Source organism: Mustela nivalis (genome assembly GCF_964662115.1).
Source record: "Mustela nivalis genome assembly, chromosome: 16".
Taxonomy (NCBI): domain Eukaryota; kingdom Metazoa; phylum Chordata; class Mammalia; order Carnivora; family Mustelidae; genus Mustela; species Mustela nivalis.
The window spans coordinates 68,358,189-68,379,876 of NC_139035.1; the positions used below are offsets into that span (position 1 = coordinate 68,358,189).

Genomic DNA, 21,688 nt, shown 5'->3' on the forward strand with positions numbered 1-21,688 from the left:
GCCGGCGCCGGGGACACGCCGCTCGGCCGTCGCGGCGGCGCGGATGGGCCGCGGGAGCAGCAGAGCCGCGGGAGCGAGCGCCCGTCCAGCTCCCCGCCGCCCGCGAGGCCGAGCCCGCGCCAGGTCTCCGCGCGGCCCCGCGGTCGCTCGCGCGAGGAGCTCCCGCCGCTCGCGGCCGGCGGAGGCCCCGCCCCCGTGACGTCGCGCCCAGCGATTGGCCGCGGCCGCAGTCGAGCGGGAACTGGAGACGGGGCGGTCGCCATGACGGCCTTCGGGGCCCCGCGTCCCGGGTGCGGCCGGCCGTGTGGCGGGGGGCCCGCGGCCCGCGTGCTGCTGCTGCTTCAGTGCCTGCTGGGGGCCCGGGCCAGCAAGCTCAACGTGCCGCAAGTGTTGCTCCCCTTTGGCCGGGAGCCGGGCCGCGTGCCCTTCCTGCTGGAGGCGCAGCGCGGCTGCTACACCTGGTGAGGGCGGCTCCGCGGCCGGCGCGCCCCCTCGGCCCTGCGACGGTCGAGGCCAGGTTCGGAGCCCACGGGCCGCCTGGACGGGGCGCCGCCGCAGCGCGCTGTGGCCGTTGGCTTGCCGGGGCTCTGCGGCGGCGCCCGCCGGAGCGCGACGGGGTCCCCGCACGGCCGGAGGCGCTGCCCCTGGGGGCGGAGCGGGGGGGGGGGCGCGGCCTCGCGGGCGGACGGGCTGGGCCTCAGGCAGCCGCGCTTCGCCCCGGAGCGAGGCGAGGCCGCGACGCGGCGGGGCGGGCGGACTCGCTTCGCGGGGAGGAGGCCGGCCTGGGGGTGCCGCGGCGGGCCGCGGGCTGCGCGTGACGCACGGAGTCTCCCCATCCGACGCCAAAACGTCAACTTTTTAATTGTTTTAAAAGATTTTATTTGTGGGCGCCTGGGGGGCTCAGTGGGTTAAGCCTCTGCCTTCGGCTCAGGTCCTGGGATCGAGACCCGCGTCGGGGCTTTAAAAAAAATACTTTATGTATTTGAAAGAGCAAGAGCAGGAGGGAGAGGAAGCAGCAGACCCCCCACTGAGCAGGGAGCCCAATACGGGATTCGATCCCAGGACCTGGAACCATGACCTGAATCAAAGGCAGGAGCTAAACGGGTTGAGCCACCCAGGCGCCCTGGTACAAACCTGTTTTAAATATCGAGGGAGGAATGTAATACGTGTGTCACATTGCACAAGTGATCACTGGGGAAAGGTTTTTATGAGGCTCACTGAGATCTCTCTCTCTCTCTCAAGCATGTTTTCTACTTTAAAGAGTGTCATTTGAATATACCAGGTAGTGTGTAATATGGAAAAACTAAGAATCTGTGTTCCTCTGAAAGTTGATTTTAACCTACATTCTTATTTCAGACTCTTAAGTATTTTATTTTGGCAGGCATTCCTCCCATCATGATGCAGTAACTGTTGAGCCTTTATATGAAAATGGCACCTTATGTTCCCAAAAAGCTGTGCTTATTGCTGAATCTACCCAACCGATACGCCTCAGCAGTATTATTCTTGCTCGAGAGATAGGTATGTTGAGAGAAAACCCATTGTGAAGTCGTTCATCTAGAGTAGAATAATCTGGTATCTTTTATACATGGTTAATACAAACGGTGTTGGCTTCAAATGGTAAGCAGTAGAGAAGAAAGCAGTCTGCACAATAACCCTAATTGTGACACCCTATTTTGTAGAAACGAATATAAATAAATAAATAAATAAAATACAACTGTGAGGTGCAGAAAAGAAATGTAAATTCTCAGACCCTGTCTCAGTTCTGCTGAACTAGAATCTCAGAAGTGGTCCCAGGGAACAAAGCTCTCCAGTGATTCTCATGTGTTACTGAAGTCCGGGAAGCGTGGCACCAGCCTTTTTTAGGTTAGAGCAGCTGGAGAAATGCTATTTGTATCCAAAATCAAAGCAAGGCTTTTTCTATCCCAGTTTCTGGCACCTCATTGCTACATTGATAGGCCAGAAATACCTGTATTGTTTAAAAATATTTTGATAAATGATACAACTCTATTATGTTATTAAAGAGAACTTCAAGTTGTTTGGTATACCATATTTTATATGATTGATGATGCCATCTAGTATAAAGCGTTTTTTTTTTAATGTACTACTAAGAAAAACAGCCAAGTAAACTATGCTTTGCTTTACTTAGAATTTCTGCTTTATGCCTATAGAAGAACTAAGACTTAATTAGATGGCTATTTTTATGTTTCACTCTCATGCCTAATAAAAAGGGAAATACAAATAAACTGGTTAAAGTATTTCTCAAACTACCTTAGTGTTTCTTTCTCAGATGAAACCTTTTTTTCACTAGGAATCATCAGTGTCTGTGTTTATCCCCACAATATCTTCCTCTATGCCAGCAAGGCTGTTACGGGTATAGTATTTCTTTTCTTTTTTTTTTTTTTTTTTAAAGATTTTATTTATTCATTTGACAGAGAGAGATCACAAGTAGGCAGAGAGGCAGGCAGAGAGAGAGGGAGAAGCAGGCTCCCTGCTGAGCACAGAGCCCGATGCGGGGCTCCATCCCAGGACCCTGAGATCCTGACCTGAGCCGAAAGCAGCGGCTTTAACCCACTGAGCCACCCAGGCGTCCCCAGATGTAGTATTTCTTGAAAGGATTACTTAAAAATGAAAACACGTAAAAGCTGTGACACCTGGCTGGCTCAGTTGGAAGAGTGCGCAACTTTTTTTTTTTTTTTTTAAGATTTTATTTTTCAGTAATCTCTATACCCAGAGTGAGGCTCACACTCACTACCCTGAGGTCAAGAGTCGTGTTCTCCACAGAATGGGCCATCCAGTCACCCCAACTGTTGATTTCAGGGTTGTGAGTTTGAGCCCCACAATAAGTGTAGAGATTACTTAAGTAAATAAAACTTTAAATAAAACTTTAAAAACCTAAAAGCTATCCTACTGGGCTCTTAAGTTTAGCTTTGCAATTATATGGAACTATTGTGTGGGGTTTTTTTTGGTAGTTATGGAAAAGTACCTGGCACACCTCAGTTACTACCCTTCCCACCCCATCTCCTTAACCATTTGATTCCCAGGGGATTAAAGAATGTGCCACTATTGATTGGCCACGATTTTCTTCTTACAGCTGATACCTATTCTACAAGTTTTGATGCTGGTCCTTTTTTTTTTTTTTTTAAAGATTTTATTTATATATTTGACAGACAGAGATCACAAGTAGGCAGAGATGCAGGCAGAGAGAGAGGAAGGGAAGCAGGCTCCCTGCTGAGCACAGAGCCTGATGCGGGACTGGATCCCAAGACCCTGGGATCATGACCTGAGCCGAAGGCAGAGGCTTTAACCCACTGAGCCACCCAGGTGCCCTGATGCTGGCCCTTTTAATGTTCTCACATCTGCAGTCAATCACAACTATGTTGTGATTGCTGCCTGGCTGACAGCAACTGGAAGATGTCATCAGTTATAAGATAAAATCTCAATTTCAAAGATGTTAAAATATCAAAAAAATAACTGTCTTAGAATCAGTGAAATATGGTATGAGGACTCTCAAAGATGAGAATCTGTGAGGAACATGTCATACAGGGAAGCTACAATAGATAGAGAAGAATACCAAGGTCAGAAGAGAAGAATTGTGGGGCACCTGGGTGTCTCAGAGGGGTAAGCCTCTGCCTTCAACTCAGGTCATGATCTCAGGGTCCTGGGATCGAGCCCCACATCGGGCTCTCTGCTCAGCGGGGAGCCTCCTCCCCGCACCTCTGCCTGCCTCTCTGCCTACTTATGATCTCTGTCAAATAAATAAATAAATAAAATGTTAAAAAAAAATAAAGAAAAGAATTGTATTGGTCACATAAGTGATTTTTATTAATTAATTAGCTAATTATTTTTAAAAAGATTTTATTTATTTAACAGAGATCACAAGTAGGCAGAGAGAGAGGAGGAAGCAGGCTCCCTGCTGAGCAGAGAGCCCAATGTGGGGCTCGATCCCAGGACCCTGAGATCATGACCTGAGCTGAAGGCAGAGGCTTTAACCCCCTGAGACACCCAGGCACCCCCACATAAGTGATTTTTTAATGTAATTACTTTTAACTACAGGAATTCATTCTGATATCAAAAGATACGTTTACACAGTTGCTAGAAAAAATGTCAAATCTGGCCTCAGCTTAATTTCATCTGACTTATAAATACTCCAGAGTTAAATATCTTTTAAATCCACTTTCCCAGTTTTGCTAGACTCAGTAGTAAAAGCCAGTTTCAGTGTCCTAGCAGGTCCCTTCCCACCTGAGTGGAAAAGAGAGGACGTCGTGGAAGGGACGCATATGCCTAAGAGCGAATGTTCATTCATCTGACAAATATTTAATGAAAGGCTTACTAACTGTAAGATGTCTGTAAAGATAGATTTAAGCACTCCATTGGTGTCTAGGTGCTTAGAATTTTATGATGTTTTTGTCAACACTAGTGAAGCATTTTAGTGGCTGTGATGGAGATGTTGGGTAGAGGGGAACTACTGAAGTGGGCTTGTTTTATTTGGCGGGAGTGCTAGGTTTGTTGTGATCTTTGTTTTGCTTTGACTAGGTGCTACTTCATTTGGTAAAGCCTTCAAAGAATATAAAGGGTATAGAGTGGAAAGTAAGCCTCTAACCTCATTTCTGCAAGAGGTAGCCACTTCTCTGTATCCTTCAGAGGCAATCTGAATATATGAATGTGTCCCTTTTCTAGTTGGAAATCTGGATTTTTAGCCTTGGGCAAAGGACAAATGGTGGAGTTCGGAGATGAAGGCATGATTGTAGCTCACATGAAGGATGAGGAAAAGGTTTGGAAAACTGAAGGATTCTGGTGTGGGATGAGAGGGATACAGGGTGAGCAGTGCTTAGTGTGCTGTGCTCGGCATGTGCTTGATGTCCCGTAAATTCTTACCGGGTGCTTCGTTGCTACTGGGGGTTATAATTGTATAAACAAGAGGAGATGATCTGGAAGCTAGGATAAATACGAGAATCGGGGAAGGCAGGAGATCTTTGCCGTTTCTGCTCCCGGCTCTGCGTCCCCTTGGTTCTTGCAGTTCTGGTCTCATTCATTCTCTTATTTTCCTGTTCTTCCGTCTTCATCGCCCTGGGTCAGCTCTCGTCCTGTCGGTTTCATTCATTTTTTCCCCTTTATTGCCTTGCTCCTGTGTGGGCCTGAAGTAATATGGATGGGTAGATAAGAATATTCGTTATATTATTTATTTATTTTCCATTGTATTATTTAATGAAGTTATTTATTTTTATCTTTTAAAAGATAAGTTGGGCACCTGGGTTGCTCAGTTGTTTAAGTGCCTGACTCTTGATTTTGGCTCAGGTCAGGTCATGATCTCGGGATTGTGAGATCGAGCCCCGTGTCAGGCTCTGCACTGCGGGCGTGGAGCCTGCTGAAGATTCTCTCTCTCCTTCTGCTCTTCCCCTTACCTCTCCTTGTTAAAAACTCACAACAACAACAGAAACCTGCTTAAAAATTGAAAAAGAACAAAAGGTAAGTTGAAGGTATAATATTTCTGTTAGTCACTCTAAATTTACCTGTAGTTCATCCGAGGTAATTTTTTCCCCTTATAGTCAATGGCCGTGTGTTGAAAAGCTTGTTACTGCTGAAGTATTCGGAGGGTCGTCATGGCGTGCACAGGGCTTTTCATATTTTTTATGTAGGGTTACAGCTACTTCCGTCCCACAGCTGCCCGGCATGTTTCTCCACAGAAGAAAAGTATTTAATTTCCCATTTAAGTACTGTTAGATTATCTAGGCCTAATTATCTAGTGTTTTATCTAAGGTCACCCTTCCTTCCTTTATCATCCTTGGAACACATCCTTAATAATGTGTTTTACCAGCAAATCCCAAAGGATTTCAGCTTCTCTTGGTTCTTAATGATAGGTCCCATATTTTGGTCTTCATTTCTTTCTTTCTTTTTATTTTATTTATTTGACAGTGAGAGAGAGAGAGCACAAGCAGGGTGAGCAGGAGGCAAAGGGAGAAGCAAGCTCCCTGCTGAGCAGGGAGCCCCATGTGGGACTCTATCTGAGGACCCTGGAATCATGACCTGAGCTGAAGGCAGGTGCTTCACCCACTGAGCCCCCCAGGCGCCCCAGTCTTCATTTCTTTTAACTTCATATTCTGTTCAATGAAATATTAAGTAAAAGATTAATCAAGTACATTAAAAATTTTTTTCTTTTAAAATAATTTTAAATTTACAGAAGCGATACAAAGATAGTACAAAGAGATCCTGTATACTCTGCACCCAGTTTTCTTTCTTTTTTCTTTTAAAGGGTTTTATTTATTTATGAGAGAGAGGGAGAGAGAACAAGCAGTTTGAGGGAGAAGCAGACTCCCTGCTTAGCGGGGAGCCCGGATGTGGGGCTCAATCCCAGGACCTGACGAATGGCAGACGCCTAGCAGGCTGAACCACCCAGGTCCCCACCCCCGCCCCAGTTCTCTTTAATGTTCTACTAATGTCTTTTTTCTGATCTAGGATTTAATTCAAGACACTGTAAGGGCCTATTTAGTGAGAGCAGCTCCATCCGTTTAAACAGCGATTTTGTTGTTAGTGCAGTAAAACTTCAACTGATCCTGCCCCCCGGCCCCAGGGGACTTACTTAAAAGTAAGTCTGGGAAACCAGTCCCAGGTCACAAAGCCCAAATACAAGGGCGGGTCAGGCCAGGTGGAGACATCTAATCAGTAGGGTGAGCACACTGTCTCCCTAGCTACCAAGGAGTGTGGGCCCCGCCTTTTGGGCACCTTTTAAGCACCAATTCTGATCAAGGTGATAGGCTAGTTCAAATATCTACTATAGGGTAAATTGTAATTCAGTTGGTCACTTGTGTGTGACCTAGCATGACTGTGCAGCTTTCTCTGTGTGTTGCAATCTCATTGGTCACCTGTGTGTGGACAGGCTCAACCACATGGTCCTTGCCCTTTAAAAGTTAGTGGGGGGGCGCCTGGGTGGCTCAGTGGGTTAAAGCCTCTGTCTTTGGCTCAGGTCATGATCTCGGGGTCCTGGGATCGAGCCCCGCATCGGGCTCTCTGCTGGGTGGAGAGCCTGCTTCCTCCCCTCTCTCTGCCTGCCTCTCTGCCTACTTCTGATCTGTCTGTCAAGTAAATAAATAAAATCTTAAAAAACATATTAAAAAAAAAAAGTTAGTGGGTAAGGCAAGGAAGAGTTGCCCTCACTGTAAGAGGCGGCCCTGACCAGTTGGTTTGATTCTCGATGCTTGGCACGAAATAAAGCTTTGCTTGACCTTCGCTTTGTATCAGTCTCGCTCCTTTGATTACGGACCCATGGACACCACATTACTAAACTACATTGTCGTGTTTCCTTTATCTCCTGTGACCTATGGCAGTTTCTCAGTTTCTCTTTGCTTTTCGTGCCCTTGACATTTTTAGAGTATTGGTCAGTATATTCAGAGTATTGGTCGGGCTCTCTGCTGGGTGGGGAGCCTGCTTTCCCCTCTCTCGCTGCCTGCCTCTCTTAAGTCTGCCTGCCTTACGTCTCTTATGGCTTGTCTCCATTCTGATCCCATCTTGTTTCACTTTTTTCCTCCACAGCCCCCTGCCCTGCCTCTCAAATTCCTCATATCAGGGAGATTGTGTGATAGTGGTCTTTCTCTGACTGACTGACTTCACTCAGCATAATACCCTTTAGTTCCATCCATGTCCTTGCAAATGGCAAGACTTTGCTTTTTGATGGCTGCATAGTATTCCATTATATGTATATACCTACATCTTCTTTATCCATTTTTTAAAAAGATTATATTTATTTAATTGACAGAGAGAGAGAGGAAACACAGGCAGGGGGAGTGGGAGAGGGAGAAGCAGGCTCTCCGCTGAGCAGGAGCCTGATGACGGAATACAATCTCAGGACCCTGGGATCATGACCTGAGCCGAAGGCAGAGGCTTTAACCCACTGAGCCACCCAGGCGCCCCATCCTTGGCCTTTTTTGAGGGGCACTTGTCTATAATATCTGATTAACATTTCCTTTGATTTAAGAATTCCATAAAAGCAGATCCACAGCTAGGGACAGAGTTCACCACTGCTGTCCACTGGTAATTTTGGGTATTGTAGTGGTAGTTACTTTGCCACTATAACTGTAAAAAATACAGTTATACCAGCAGAATGAGACAGCTATGTAGGCAATCCTCTAACACATGGCAGATACAAGAGGTGGAGATATTGTTAAAAGATAGTACAAAACTGGGCACCTGGGTGGCTCAGTGGGTTAAGCCGCTGCCTTCGGCTCAGGTCATGATCTCAGGGTCCTGGGATCGAGTCCCGCATCGGGCTCTCTGCTCAGCAGGGAGCCTGCTTCCTCCTCTCTCTCTGCCTGCCTCTCTGCCTACTTGTGATCTCTCTCTGTCAAATAAATAAATAAAATCTTAAAAAAAAAAGATAGTACAAAACAATTTTATTTCATCCTCATTTCATTCTGTACTGTTTATTTTTGTGTTTCTGAAGTTCACTGTGGTTATATTGACCAGAACTCTGGCTGGTCTAATACATCGTTCCCAGGCTTTTTAACCTCAGAGATAAAAATTTATTGGCATGACTGGCATATGGTTGTCACCCTTTTGCTTTCTGAGACAAATACATTTAAAAAAATCTAATGCCAGGGACGCCTGGGTGGCTTAGTGGGTTAAAGCCTCTGCCTTTGGCTCGGGTCATGATCCTAGGGTCCTGGGATTGAGCCCCGCATTGGGCTCTCTGCTCAGCAGGGGCCCTGCTTCCCTTCCTCTCTCTCTGCCTGCCTCTCTGCCTACTTGTGATCTCTGTCTGTCAAATAAATAAATAAAATCTTTAAAAAAAAAATCTAATGCCATAATTTCATAAAGGAAAAAACTTCAATACTTCAAAGCTCAGGATATAATAAAGTGTATTTGTTTATTTTTTTAAGATTTTATTTATTTATTTGACACAGAGAGAGATCACAAGTAGGCAGAGAGGCAGGCAGAGAGAGAGGAGGAAGCAGGCTCTCCGCTGAGCAGAGAGCCCGATGTGGGGCTCGATCCCAGGACCCTGAGATCATGACCTAAACCGAAGGCAACCACTGAGCCACTCAGGTGCCCCTGTTATTATTTTTTTTTTAGATTTCATTTTTAAGTAATCTCTGTACCCCACGAGGTGCTCAAACTCAATCCCAAGATCAAGAGTTGCACGTCTGACTGACTGAGCCCGCCGGGCGCCCCTGAGTTATATTCCTTCAAAGTGAAGACATTTAATTTTATTACTCTTCTGTTAAGATTCTTACCTTTCATTTTTCGATGGATGAATGAAAATATCATTATAGGTCAGGGTTTGAGAACGACTGGTCTGTTGTTGCTTGTAAACAGACACTTCGGTGTTTTGTCACTATGCTCCTTGCCTCCACAGGTTGAAAGCAACTGCGAAAACCTTGTTTATGATATAGAATAAGGGTTTGCATGTTTGAGATATTTAATAGATTCATGACCTGTTGAACTAAATTCTAAGTTTTTGGGTTCATCATAGTGACGGACCATGAACTGCGCTGTGATGTTAAGGTTGACGTGATAGACAGAATTGAAATTATATCTCGAACCCGGGAGCTCTATGTAGATGATTCACCACTGGAGCTGATGGTGAGGGCATTGGATGCTGAAGGTAGGGGACTTCAGATGACTCAACAAAATTACCTAAAATAAAGTAATACTCCTTTGTGTTTAGTACTTGGAAAAAAGCAACTTGAGAGATAAAAGTAGATGAGAAATCATATTTATTTATTTATTTAAAAATATTTTATTTATTTACTTGACAGAGAGAGAAATTACAAGTAGACAGAGAGGCAGACAGAGGGGGGGAAGCAGGCTCCCCACTGAGCAGAGAGCCCGATGTGGGGCTCGATCCCAGAACCCTGAGATCATGACCTGAGTTGAAGGCAGAGGAGGGCCAAGCCAGTGAGCCATCCAGGCACCCCAGTATTTATTTTTTTATATGAGGTTCATGTACACAAGGAACTGATAATTATGAGTATGGTTCAATGTATTAGCTACATACTTTCATAAAATTTTTCTGCTTATATTTAATTATTGGTTATCTCAGATGTTTTCTTAAATATCTGGATTCAGTCACTGAGCTTCTGCTGATGAACCCTAGATCAGCCATTAAGAACATTTGTTTGCGATTGATTACTAGCTCTGTTTTGATCAGTCCACTTTTTGTAGGCCAGGGGAATTATGTGTAGACCTATGAAAAGTTTTATGATTTTCTTTTTTTTTTTAAGATTTTTATTTATTTATTTGACAGAGAGATAGCGAGAGGGGGAACACAAACAGTGGGTGGGAGAGGGAGAATCAGGCTTCCCGATGAGCAGGGAGCCCAGTGTGCATCTGGATCCCAATGTGGGGCTTAATCCCAGGACCCTGGGATCATGACCTGAGCCGAAGGCAGCAGCTTAACCCACTGAGCCACCCAGGCACCCCTAAAGCATTTAAATTTGCCTCTGCCTTCGGCTCAGGTCATGATCTCAGGGTCCTGGGATCAAGCCCCACATCGGGCTCTCTGCTCACTGGGGAGCCTGCTTCTCCCTCTCTCTCTGCCTGCTTCTCTGCCTACTTGTTATCTCTGTCTGTCAAATAAATAAAAATTAAAAATCTAAAAAAAATTTAAATTTATTGCCACTTTCTTTGTAAACTGTTGTAAATAATATTTTTTTAAATTTCAAAATAAATATTAGAAGTATCCTGGGATCTAGTTTTTATAAAAATTTATGTTGAAGGGACCAGGATTTAGGGTTGCCTATCATCCCTGAAGTGGACTGTGTGGTGGCCTTTATGAGGAAGGAGTTAAAGAGCCAGAAGTTAATCAGCTTGAGTCTTTTCTGCGTTCAGAAAGTTTGTGTAGCAACAGTAGTTTTATTGTTTGTGTAGGGATCTTCCTGGTGTATGTGTTTTAAATTCACTAATGATCGTGCTTCTATTTGTTAATGAAGGAGGCCTAAATATAATTTTCTAGTTAGGTTTCTCTTTCTAGGTAAAGATCCATGAATATTTTTGAATATGTGATTCTGTCCTGTCTGCTTTTGGCTTGCTTTATAGGAAATACTTTTAGTAGTTTGGCAGGGATGATGTTTGAGTGGAGCATCGCCCAGGATAACGGATCCTCAAGAGAAGAATTGTCTAGCAAAATTAGGTAACGTTGAAACCAACATAAACCATCTCATTTTGAAGGAGACATCTGCCTTTGGGTGACACTCTGAACAGCAGCTGTCTGTATGGGCTTTGATGATCCTGCTGTCTGGACTGTTTTGGAACAGATAAATTGACCAGGAGGAAATGTCTTCGATAGAATGACATATGGTGTGGGTGCAGGTACTTTTATGATTGGTTAATGTGAACCACTCCAGAGGAATTCATGAGCTCAGGACTGTACAATTGTTTGAGCCAGGTGCATCCTCTGGCAGGTTAGTTACTCGTGCTCTCTGCACATGCTGGGGGACAGTGAGTGGGTGACAGTATGAAATTTTGTCTTAGTACTAAGAAATAGCTCTCAGACAGTCCCAAGTTTTAGTCCCATAATAGCTTTAGCCAGAAGCACATTAAATACTTTCATTCTATCTAATCCTTATGGAAAACAGATAAAAAAAAAGATTTTATTTATTTACTTGGCAGAGTAAGAGCATGAGCAGGGGGGAGGAGGAAGGGGAGAGAGAGAGAGAAGCAGACCAGGGAGCCTGATGTGGGACTGGATCCCAGGACCCTGGGGTCACGACCTGAGCTGAAGGCAGTTGCTTAACTGGTCGTGATCCCAGGGTCCCGGGATTGAGCTCTGCAGGACCTGACTAAGGGTCAGGTCCTGACTAACTGACTAAGCCACTCAAGTGCCAATGAAAAACAAATTTTAGGACTTTTTACAATATATAGACATTGAAGAAACTATGTTTAAAGTCTCTTAGGGCCTTTTGGAAGATGACTCATTACTTGATTACACTAGGAACAAACTTTATTTTATCTCTTAAGGATTCTGAAATACTCTGAAGCCGAGTATTCTCCCCCCGTGTATATTGCTGAGATGGAAAAAGCAGAGAAACAAGGAGATATGGTTTTGGTGTCTGGGATCAGAACTGGTGCTGCTGTCGTGAAAGTTCGAATTTTTGAGCCATTCTATAAGGTAAAAAGTTTGTGCCACAAACCTTCAAACTTTCATTTAAGGGCCTTGTCTGTGAAAAATATTATTCCTTATATTTATTTATAATGGAAGCCCTTTTACCTGATATGATTTGGGTCAATAGTTGGTCTTTAATTGACTCATTTGAAATAGGTAGACATAAAAAAATACCTTCTTGGGCGCCTGGGTGGCTCTGTGGGTTAAGCCTCTGCCTTCGCCTCAGGTCATGATCTCAGGGTCCTGGGATTGAGCCCCACATCGGGCTCTCTCCTTGGCAGGGAGCCTGCTTCCCTCTCTCTGCCTGCCTCTCCGACTACTTGTGATTTCTCTCTGTCAAATAAATAAATAAAATCTTTAAAAAAAAATACCTTCTTTAAGCCTGTTATTACCTAATTATAATTACACATACAACTGGTGTTTCTCTTAAAATGTGTAAGTACTGTTTGTTCACCCGTCCTTTGTTGTAGGCCCAAGATGTTTTTTTGGCCACGAGCTCATGGTTTAGAAACATGTATCCTCATGCTTACATCCGGTGCAATTCCTACTTTCTTTTTCTTTTCATTTTTTTTTTTAAAGATTATTTATTTATTTATTTGACAGAGACCTCAAGTAGGCAGAGAGAGAGGAAGGGAAGCAGGATCCCCGCTGAGCAGAGAGCCTGATGCAGGGCTCGATCCCAGGACCCTAGGGTCACAACCTGAGCCGAAGGCAGAGGCTTTAACCCAGTGAGCCACCCAGGCGCCCCCTGTTTTCATTTTTAATTTCATTTTATAGTTAAGTGAAAAATTAGACATGTGTGAAGCAATTTGAGTACAGAATTTTATATTTTTCAAGGATTTTTCCATAATCCTTGGGGAACAGCAGCTCCCTTTGCATTCATGGTTTATTTTATTTTATTATTTTTTAAAGATTTTATTTATTTATTTGACAAGGAGAGAGATCACAAGCAGGCAGAGAGGCAGGCAGAGAGGGGGGGAAGCACGGAGCCTGATGCGGGGCTCGGTCCCAGTACCCTGAGACTGTGACCTGAGCTGAAGGCAGAGGCTTAACCCACTGAGCCACCCAGGCGCCCCAGTGGTTTATTTTTTAAGGTAGTTATAATTAAAAGTGCAAATGTCATAAACAGTTTTCGGAAAACTCAATGTCTTTTGGTGAGTGTCTCATTCAAATGGCAGGGACATAGTCCATACACCATAGACTGTCGCCCACCAGCCTTGTGTGGGGTCAGTCTTCACAGCAGTCAAGGGCAGAGAATTAATCTGACTTAATCTGGAGGTCAGTTCATTGGAGTCTGGTTAAAAGAATTTCTGTGGCATCCAGTTAAGTCTTCCCTTGTTGCATTTCACCATATGTGCCTTTTTGTTTACCACCTCTTCTGCTTGAGAAGTCTTGTCATTTTTTATTCTTAGTTTGAGCGACATAGAAAGTCAGTATAATATTAAGATTCATGGTCACTTTAAAAAAAAAAAAGATTTTATTTATTTATTTGACAGACAGAGATCACAAGCAGGCAGAGAGGCAGGCAGAGAGAGGGGAGGAAGCAGGTTCCCCGCTGAGCAGAGAACCCGATGTGGGGCTCGATCCCAGAACCCTGCGATCATGACCTGAGCCAAAGGCAGAGGCTTTAACCCACTGAGTCACCCAGGAGCCGCTCATGGTCACTTTTTAAGGATAACTGAAATTAAGATTCCTTTTGAAAGATTTTATTTATTTGAGAGAGAGGGAGCATGAGCAGGGGTAGTGGCAGAGGGAGAAGCAGACCCCCTGCTGAGCAGGGAGCCTGATGTGGGACTCATCTGGGGGTTCCAGGATCATGACCTGAGCTGAAGGCAGTCGCTCAGCCAACTGAGCCACCCAGATGCCCTGAAATTATGCTTTGTGATTAGGAAAGCATTTTTAAATCTCTGTAAGATAATTTTACTTACTTATTCATTTATTTAATTAAAAAAAAAAGATTTATTTATGACAGAGAGCGAGAGAGGGAACACAAACACAGAAGAGCTGGAGAGGGAGAAGCAGGCTCCCTGCCAAGCAGGAAGCCCATATGGGGCTTGATCCCAGGACCCTGGGATCATGACCTGGGCCAAAGGCAGATGCTTAACTGATTGAACCACCCAGGTGCCCCACTATAAGATAATTTTAAAAGAGACATAAGATTTTTTAAAGATTTTATTATTTATTTGACAAAGATCACAAGTAGGCAGAGAGGCAGGCAGAGAGAGAGAAAGGGAAGCAGGCTCCCTGCTGAGCAGAGAGCCCAATGTGGGACTCGATCCCAGGACCCTGAGATCATGACCTGAGCCGAAGGCAGTGGCTTTAACCCACTGAGCCACCCAGGTGCCTCAAGAAGTAAACTTTTAACAAGAAAGATGAACTTCGGGAAACGTTGCTTATGAAAACTCGTTTTTTTCCTTCCTCTTTTAGAAAGTGGCAGCAGCATTGATACGTCTGTTAGTTTTGGAGAATATATTTCTTATACCATCACATGATATATATCTCTTAGTAGGAGCATATATTAAATACCGAGTTGCAAAAATGGTGCAGGGAAGAATGACAGGTAAGGTGATTTATCTTTTCCTAAGATGAACATTTCCCAGCTCCTTCCTGCTGACAATAAGAGAAGCAACTCCCATCTTTTTTTTTTTTTTTTTTAAAGATTTTATTTATTTATTTGACAGACAGAGATCACAAGTAGGCAGAGAGGCAGACAGAGAGATGGGGAAGCAGGCTCCCCGCTGAGCAGAGAGCCTGATTCGGGGCTTGATCCCAGGACCCTGAGATCATGACCTGAGCAGAAGGCAGAGGCTTTAACCCATTGAGCCACCCAGGTACCCCGAAAAGCAACTCCATCTTATGTATACAAATACTTCTTTGTGTTTTAGATTTTGTGATAAAGTATTCCTTAATTGCTATATTTGAGATAATGCCGTGCAGAGATTGTCCCCATGTCTTGAACAGACTAATGCTTAGCCTGGTGCCTATAGGCATCTAAATTCTCTGTTAAAACCACAGCCAAATATTTACTAGATTTTGTATGGCAAGTGAGGACACTTTACCAGAAGGGACTTGAATGATATTTGTAGAAATTGTTTCTTGAGAAACTCAGTTTATTCACTGAAAACTTAACACCCCGTTGACCTTAGAAGTCCCATTGAGTTTATAAAGTGTGCATTGGCTCCATTAGCCTTAGTCCTTTTCTTCCTTACTTAGTGGGGATCTTTCTTGATACTTTCAGTTCACTGGTTATTAAGAATGCAAGCATTATCAATGATAAACTCATATAGTAACCACCCCCCCACCCCGATGGCTAATGTAAAAATTTATCATAGGGGGAAGGAAAGTAGAAGCAGATCATACTGTTACTTAGGCCTGCTTCTGATTTGCCTCTTATAATCCAACAATATGTTGCTGTCTCTTAGAATGGCTGCTCTTGTTACATTTATAAAGTACTTTCATGTCTTACAGAGGTGGGATTTCCCCTAGAACACTATACACTGGAATTGCAAGATGACAGAGTTGCATGTAATTGGTCTCTTTCTAAGGAAAGAACTGGTCTAAAGACTAGCTCTAAAGTGGCTTTACTGGATGAGAAAAGAGCTATGGTGACTGCTGTTCAACTGGGCCAAACTAACCTTGTCTTTGTCCATAAAAGTATCCTTTTCAAGTTTTACTGTCGGTCTGTTTCCCTGAGCATGCAAGACATGTTCCTTGGTAAAATAATTTGTTAAGATTAACTTATTTTGTATAGGTTTTATTTTTAACAAAGAACTATAAATTATTATTGTCAGAATTTCTAACAAAGGGAAGGTGAGGAAAAGAATAGTTGGAACATGGCATCTGTTGACTTCGATGCTTATTTGCAACCTCAATGAAATTATAATTAGACTGGGAAAAGCAGCTTAAGGAAACTTCTGTGAATTTTGTTTAATTTCATTTCCACATGAATATTTTAGAAAAGATGGTGTGGTATTGTCTGCAGTAGATGCTTAATTAATATTTGTTAAATTGAGTTGAGGGTAATTTTAAAAAATTCATTAAACCTGCTATGTAATGACTGAACAAAGAGAGATTTAGAGCTCTGTTATAGTCCAAGAAAACAGAACGAAGGTTTATTTATTTTTAAAAGATTGTATTTATTTATTTATTTGTCAGAGAGAGAGAGAGAGCATGAGCAGGCAGAGCTGCAGGCAGAGGCAGAGAGAGAAGCAGGCTCCCCGCTGAGCAAGGAGCCCAATGTGGGACTCGATCCCAGGACCCTGGGATCAAGACCTGAGCCGAAGGCAGCAGCTTACCTGACTGAGCCACCCAGGCGTCCCCAGAATGAAGATTTAAACAAAATTGAAATATTTGGACTCCATTTCTCAATGTTTGATTTTGAAATATGTCCTGTTTTTGAATATTTGAATCTGAAAGAAATTAATTCATTTAGCAAATATTTATTAGAATCCCACAATACGTTCAACATTGTTCTGAGTGCTGGAGAGGCGGACTGCGGGTAGTTAGGGAAGTCTTCTATGAAAGGTGCCTGCAGCGGTGGGTCGTGCAGATACCTGGGTGAGAGAGCTCGGGGAGGAGGAGACAGCGGTTGCCGAGCTGGTGAGGCAGAACGTGTCTGGCTTGGTTAAAGATGAGCAAAGATGGCAGTGAGGCTGAAGTGCCGAGAAGAGGGGCAAAGTAGGGGAGGGAGGGGGTGATGTGGCACCTAGCAGGCTAGAAAATACAGTATTGCTTGTGTCATCATATTAGCGCCTTATATTACTTGTCTAAAACATATTAAGGAGGGTTTTGGGTCCAAAGTTGTTTGTTTTTTAGTCATTTTAAGGTGCATAGGACATTGGTCAACAGATACAAGAGTACTTACAAAACTGACTAAGTCATTCAATATTAGAGCCCCAGCTGTGTGTCAGGTGCTTCCCTGAATACCCCAGGCAGACTTATATGACCTTACCCCCCGCCCCAATATTCTCAGGTTATATTGTTATTTATTCCAAAGTAGTAGATATTAAAATACAGTATACTTGGGCGCCTGGGTGGCTCAGTGGGTTAAGCCTCTGACTTCGGCTCAGGTCATGATCTCAGGGTCCTGGGATTGAGGCCTGACATTGGGCTTTCTGCTCAGTAGGGAGCCTGCTTCTCCCTCTCTCTGCCTGCCTCTCTGCCTGCTTGTGATCTCTCTCTGTCAAATAAATAAAATGCAGTATACTTATCTATTTATATGTCTTCCTTGAGGATATGGATGGTGATAATCATAATTTCTTCCAGCACCTGGCTTAGGGAGACTGGTGGGATTGTTCATAGAGACTGGGCAGAGAACGAGAGAAGCAGCAGGTTTAAGGGAAAAGAAAACTAGGTTACTTTTTCACAAGTTAACCTGAAGTACCCGTGGGATAGAAATGCCAACAGATATTTTACTTTTATTTTTTTAAAAGATTTTATTTTGTTTATTTGATTTTATTTATTTGAGAGAAAGTGTGTGCCTTAGAGAGCACGAAGAAGGGGGGAGAGAGACAGGGAGAGGAAGCAGCAGACTGCCCACTGACCAGGGGGCCGAAGGCGGTGCCGGTCCTAGGATTCCTGAATCATGACCAGAGCCAAAGGCCGACACTTAACCGAACCACCCAGGCACCCACAACAGACACATTTATTATGCATCTGGAGGAGCAAGATTCAGAATAAAGATAGGTATTTGAGAGATCAGGTTATAGATCGGTAACAGTTGAAGCTGTTGTCGTAGACAAAAGTCCCCGAGAGTATATCGAGTTAAGATGAGAAGACGAGCAAAGACCAGCTTTTAAGTTTCATGTGGAAAAAGAGGAATTCTTTTTTTTTTTTTTTAAAGATTTTATTTATTTATTTGACAGAGAGAGATCACAGTAGGCAGAGAGGCAGCAGAGAGAGAGGGAAGCAGGCTCCCTGCTGAGCAGAGAGCCCGATGCGGGACTCGATCCCAGGACCCCGAGATCATGACCCGAGCCGAAGGCAGCGGCTTAACCCACTGAGCCACCCAGGCGCCCCGGAATTCTTTTTTTTTTTAAGATTTTATTTATTTATTTGAGGGAGAGAATGAGCTGGGTGGGGGAGGGACAGAGGGAGAGAGTGTTAAGCAGACACTGTGCTACGTACGGAGCCCGCACAGCAGGGCTCGGTCTCATGACCCTGAAATCAGGACCTGAGCCGAAATCAAGAGTTGGACACTTAACCTACTGAGCCACCCAGGTGCCCCGAGACCTGAGAACTTTTATGATATAAGAGAAACTTGAACATGTCTGCAAGGTAAACAGAAAGATGGTACAGATGTGGGAGAAAGGAGGGTCCGTGCATGTCAGAGCAGGTTTCTGAGGGGTCAGGAAAGGAGTTCCAGAACACCTGGAAGGGTTGGGTGGGAGGTCTTTTATTCTGACAAAGGGGGAATGATTAGTGTAGCGATCCGTCCCAATCTGTTTCCTGGTCTGTAAAAGTGGAGGGAATGTTGTGTTTTTGAATTTCCTTCTAGCTCTTACATTTTATGAATGTTAGATTCATAAATATCAGAACCAAACCTAGATTGCCACAGAGGTGCCTGTACAGTCTCTAAAAGATTTGTTTTAATGACTAGATAAAAGTAATCTTTGACATGTCAATTGTTTGTATATCAATAGTTCATTTGGAATTTTGAGGCAGTTTTAAAAGTTCGATCCCTCAAGTGGATTAAATATTACTTTACTTCCATTATCACAATGGGTTACAGTAGTGATAAATTGTAATCTAGTGCATGGCTGAATTACTACGCTTCCTAAATTAGTGTACTTAGAATGATTGAGTGTTTTCTGTTCAGTTATCTCAGTTTTATGTTTTTTCTTAGCTTTTGGGTGTAGTATATTTTAGAGAGGGAAGTATATTCCTGGAAGTATTCCAGGAAGTATATTCCTGATTCTGTATAGGACAATAACAGAATAAATTTGTATTTTTGCTAGAAATTAACTGAAGGGGTAGTGGGTAATATGGTGTCTAAGTGACTAGCAGTATCTTTCATGACAAAGAGAAAACATTTGGTAATAAAGATTTACCGTAGATAACAGAAAATCAACTAGTAACTTTTTAAAACTGTCTGCAGAGCCTGAGGCAGACTGCTGGGCTGGGGGCAGGTCCCTTCCCTCCCTCCCCGGCATCACCACTGTCCACTTCAACAGCCAGAGTGATGCCACTTTGTCCTGCTTTCCATAATGGGCCCTCAAGTAAGAATTTACTTGAAGGGGCGCCTGGGTGGCTCAGTGGGTTAAAGCCTCTGACCTTGGCTCAGGTCATGATCCCAGGGTCCTGGGATCGAGTCCCACATCGGGCTCTCTGCTCAGCGGGGAGCCTGCTTCCTCTTCTCTCTCTGCCTACTGTGATCTCTCTCTGTCAAATAAATAAATAAAAGTCTTTAAAAAAAAAAGAATTTACTTGGAGAAAGAGTTCTACAGCTAAATGAATACTAAAAGCATGGAGAGTTATCTTTTTGTATCATTCCATCTTCCTTAAATTTGAAATTCAATAATACCTGATTCCTATTATGACTGAGTTCCTCAGACTTTTCTCAGAAATGTACTCATTGTTTTGCTTTCCAAAGGATAATAAAAGATAGGATATTTGTTTGTTTCTGTTTGTGCATTTATTATCTTTTTCTTCAGTAGCTCACATTTGGCTTTTCACCCAATTCTGATTCATATGATTTCCTTAAGCAAAAATTAAGATGTCCATATGCGATCTGTGTCTGGACTCCCAAATTGCACCGTATATGTTGTGGAGCCTGGATTTTTAGGTATTTATTTATTTATTTATTTATTTATTTTTCGTGAAAGGTCTGGGGAAAGAAGGACGGGTGGAGAGGGAAGGGGGAATCGTAAGTGGCTCCGTGCGCAGCTCAGAGTCCAACTCCGGGCTCCATCTCACAAGCCTGAGATCACGACTTGAGCTGAAAGCAAGAATCCGTCACGCAGATGACAAAGCCACCTAGGTGTCCCTGGAGTTTTAGGTATTTTTAGATAATGATTTTCAGAAAGCTGAATAGCTTTGACTATTTCATTAAAATGAGTGCATTAGATACTAGAGTACTTCTTGAGCCTTCAGATTTAACTTTCCTTTGACACGTGTCCTCGCATTGTTAGGGTTCCATGCTGCCTGCAGGAGTGAAGCATCTTGAAACATTGTGGGAAAAATGTGAAGACAGTATTGGGTGCAATATTGGGTTAGAAAGAGAGACTTCATACAGAGAAAAAAGAACACTGATGTCCTTAGGTCATATCAAACTGGTCTGACTGAAAGAAGCTGAAATCTTGCCTGACACAGTACGAATGAGCAAAACTGTGATTTGTTTTGTAAACAGATGTGAGTGAGAGTGTTTCTTTATACTTGAGATTAACTTAATTAAGCCAGGATCTTTAGAATTCCAAATTATTCAGTTTGATGGAGGGAGCTAAATGATCAAGCTTAGAAATAATCTCCATCTATTTCTTTTTTTTTTTTAAATGTTTTAGTTATTTATTTGACAGACAGAGATCACAAGTAGAGAGAGAGAGGAGGAAGCAGGGTCCCCCCTGAGCAGAGAGCCTGATGTGGGGCTCAATCCCAGGACCCTGAGATCATGACCTGAGCTAAAGGCGGAGGCTTAACCCACTGAGCCTCCCAGGTGCCCCTGTATTTTTTAATTCATTGTAGAAAATGAACGTTCTCTTCTGATGTTTTTCATGAGACAGGCAGAGGGAGAAGCAGGCTCCCCAAGGAGCAGGAAGCCTGATGCGGGATTTGATCCCAGTGCCCTGGGATGGTGACCTGAGCCGAAGGCAGACACTTAACCATCTGAGCCTCCCAGGTGCCCCAAAGGTGGCGGCGGCTTGGCCCAAAGGGCAAGGTTCCATCCAGACTTGAACTCGGATCTCTGGAGTCAGAGTCCAGTGCTCACCATTACACCATGGAACTGCTGCTTCTGATACTTTTGTTGCTTGATTTATATACAGGTTTCACAGTTCAGCCTGGAGACCGGTGGAGTCTAGAGGTGGGACAAGTGTATGTCATTACAGTAGAAGTGTTTGATAAAAGCAGTACAAAGGTCTATATTTCAGATGTGAGTGTCTCTTGTGTTTTTCCAGCCCCATGTATAGGTAACTTCTTGAGTGGGCCACCTTTCTGGCTAGGAAGGCTTTCTTTTTTTTGCTTCTAGGCTTTACTTTTAAAGTTACAAAAAATTAAAAAAAAAAAATAAAGTTACTACTTTATTAGGATTATTAAATAGTTCTGTCCTTTAGGAAAGCTAAACTGAAAGTAAAATACATAATTCAGTCAGAATTCTAGGAAAGAGTTGAAGGGAAGGCCAGAACGTTTTGGAGGGTATCTCATTCTAGGACTCCCTCGGAGTTGGTCACTTCTGTTTGGCAGTGGTGCAAGGAACAGTGGAGTCCCAGAGGACAGTACCGCACTTACACTCCAGTGCCCTTTGGGGTTTTTTTCCCTGAAAAAATGTTAACTTATGGAATGGCAAAAATTACACCAAAATATATATAAACTTTGACTCTATTTCTGATCACTTGCCATTAATGGATCGTTCAAATACCATTTTAAAATTACCTCTTTCCA

General features: G+C 43.5%; 1 protein-coding gene across 10 annotated transcripts in view; it reads left to right on the forward strand.

The window, feature by feature from the left end:
* Positions 1-184: 184 nt before the first annotated feature.
* Positions 185-21,688, forward strand: part of NUP210L (nucleoporin 210 like) — an 86,109-nt gene continuing 64,605 nt past the window's right edge. For 3 of the 10 annotated variants that reach the window (XR_014304090.1, XM_082703463.1, XM_082703466.1), the window contains exons 1-9: positions 185-461; positions 1,382-1,518; positions 9,464-9,595; positions 11,029-11,122; positions 11,950-12,100; positions 14,522-14,654; positions 15,563-15,748; positions 19,809-19,877; positions 21,073-21,179. Coding sequence is in view for 9 of the 10 variants with exons in the window: in XM_082703463.1 (XP_082559589.1) it covers positions 262-461; positions 1,382-1,518; positions 9,464-9,595; positions 11,029-11,122; positions 11,950-12,100; positions 14,522-14,654; positions 15,563-15,748; positions 19,809-19,877; positions 21,073-21,179 (1,209 nt within the window). In the remaining variant the exon portion in view is untranslated. Of the gene's footprint in view, positions 462-1,381; positions 1,519-9,463; positions 9,596-11,028; positions 11,123-11,949; positions 12,101-14,521; positions 14,655-15,562; positions 15,749-19,808; positions 19,878-20,394; positions 20,444-21,072; positions 21,180-21,688 lie in introns of those variants that run through there. The other 7 variants (XM_082703458.1, XM_082703462.1, XM_082703461.1 and 4 more) reach the window with 6 other exon arrangements.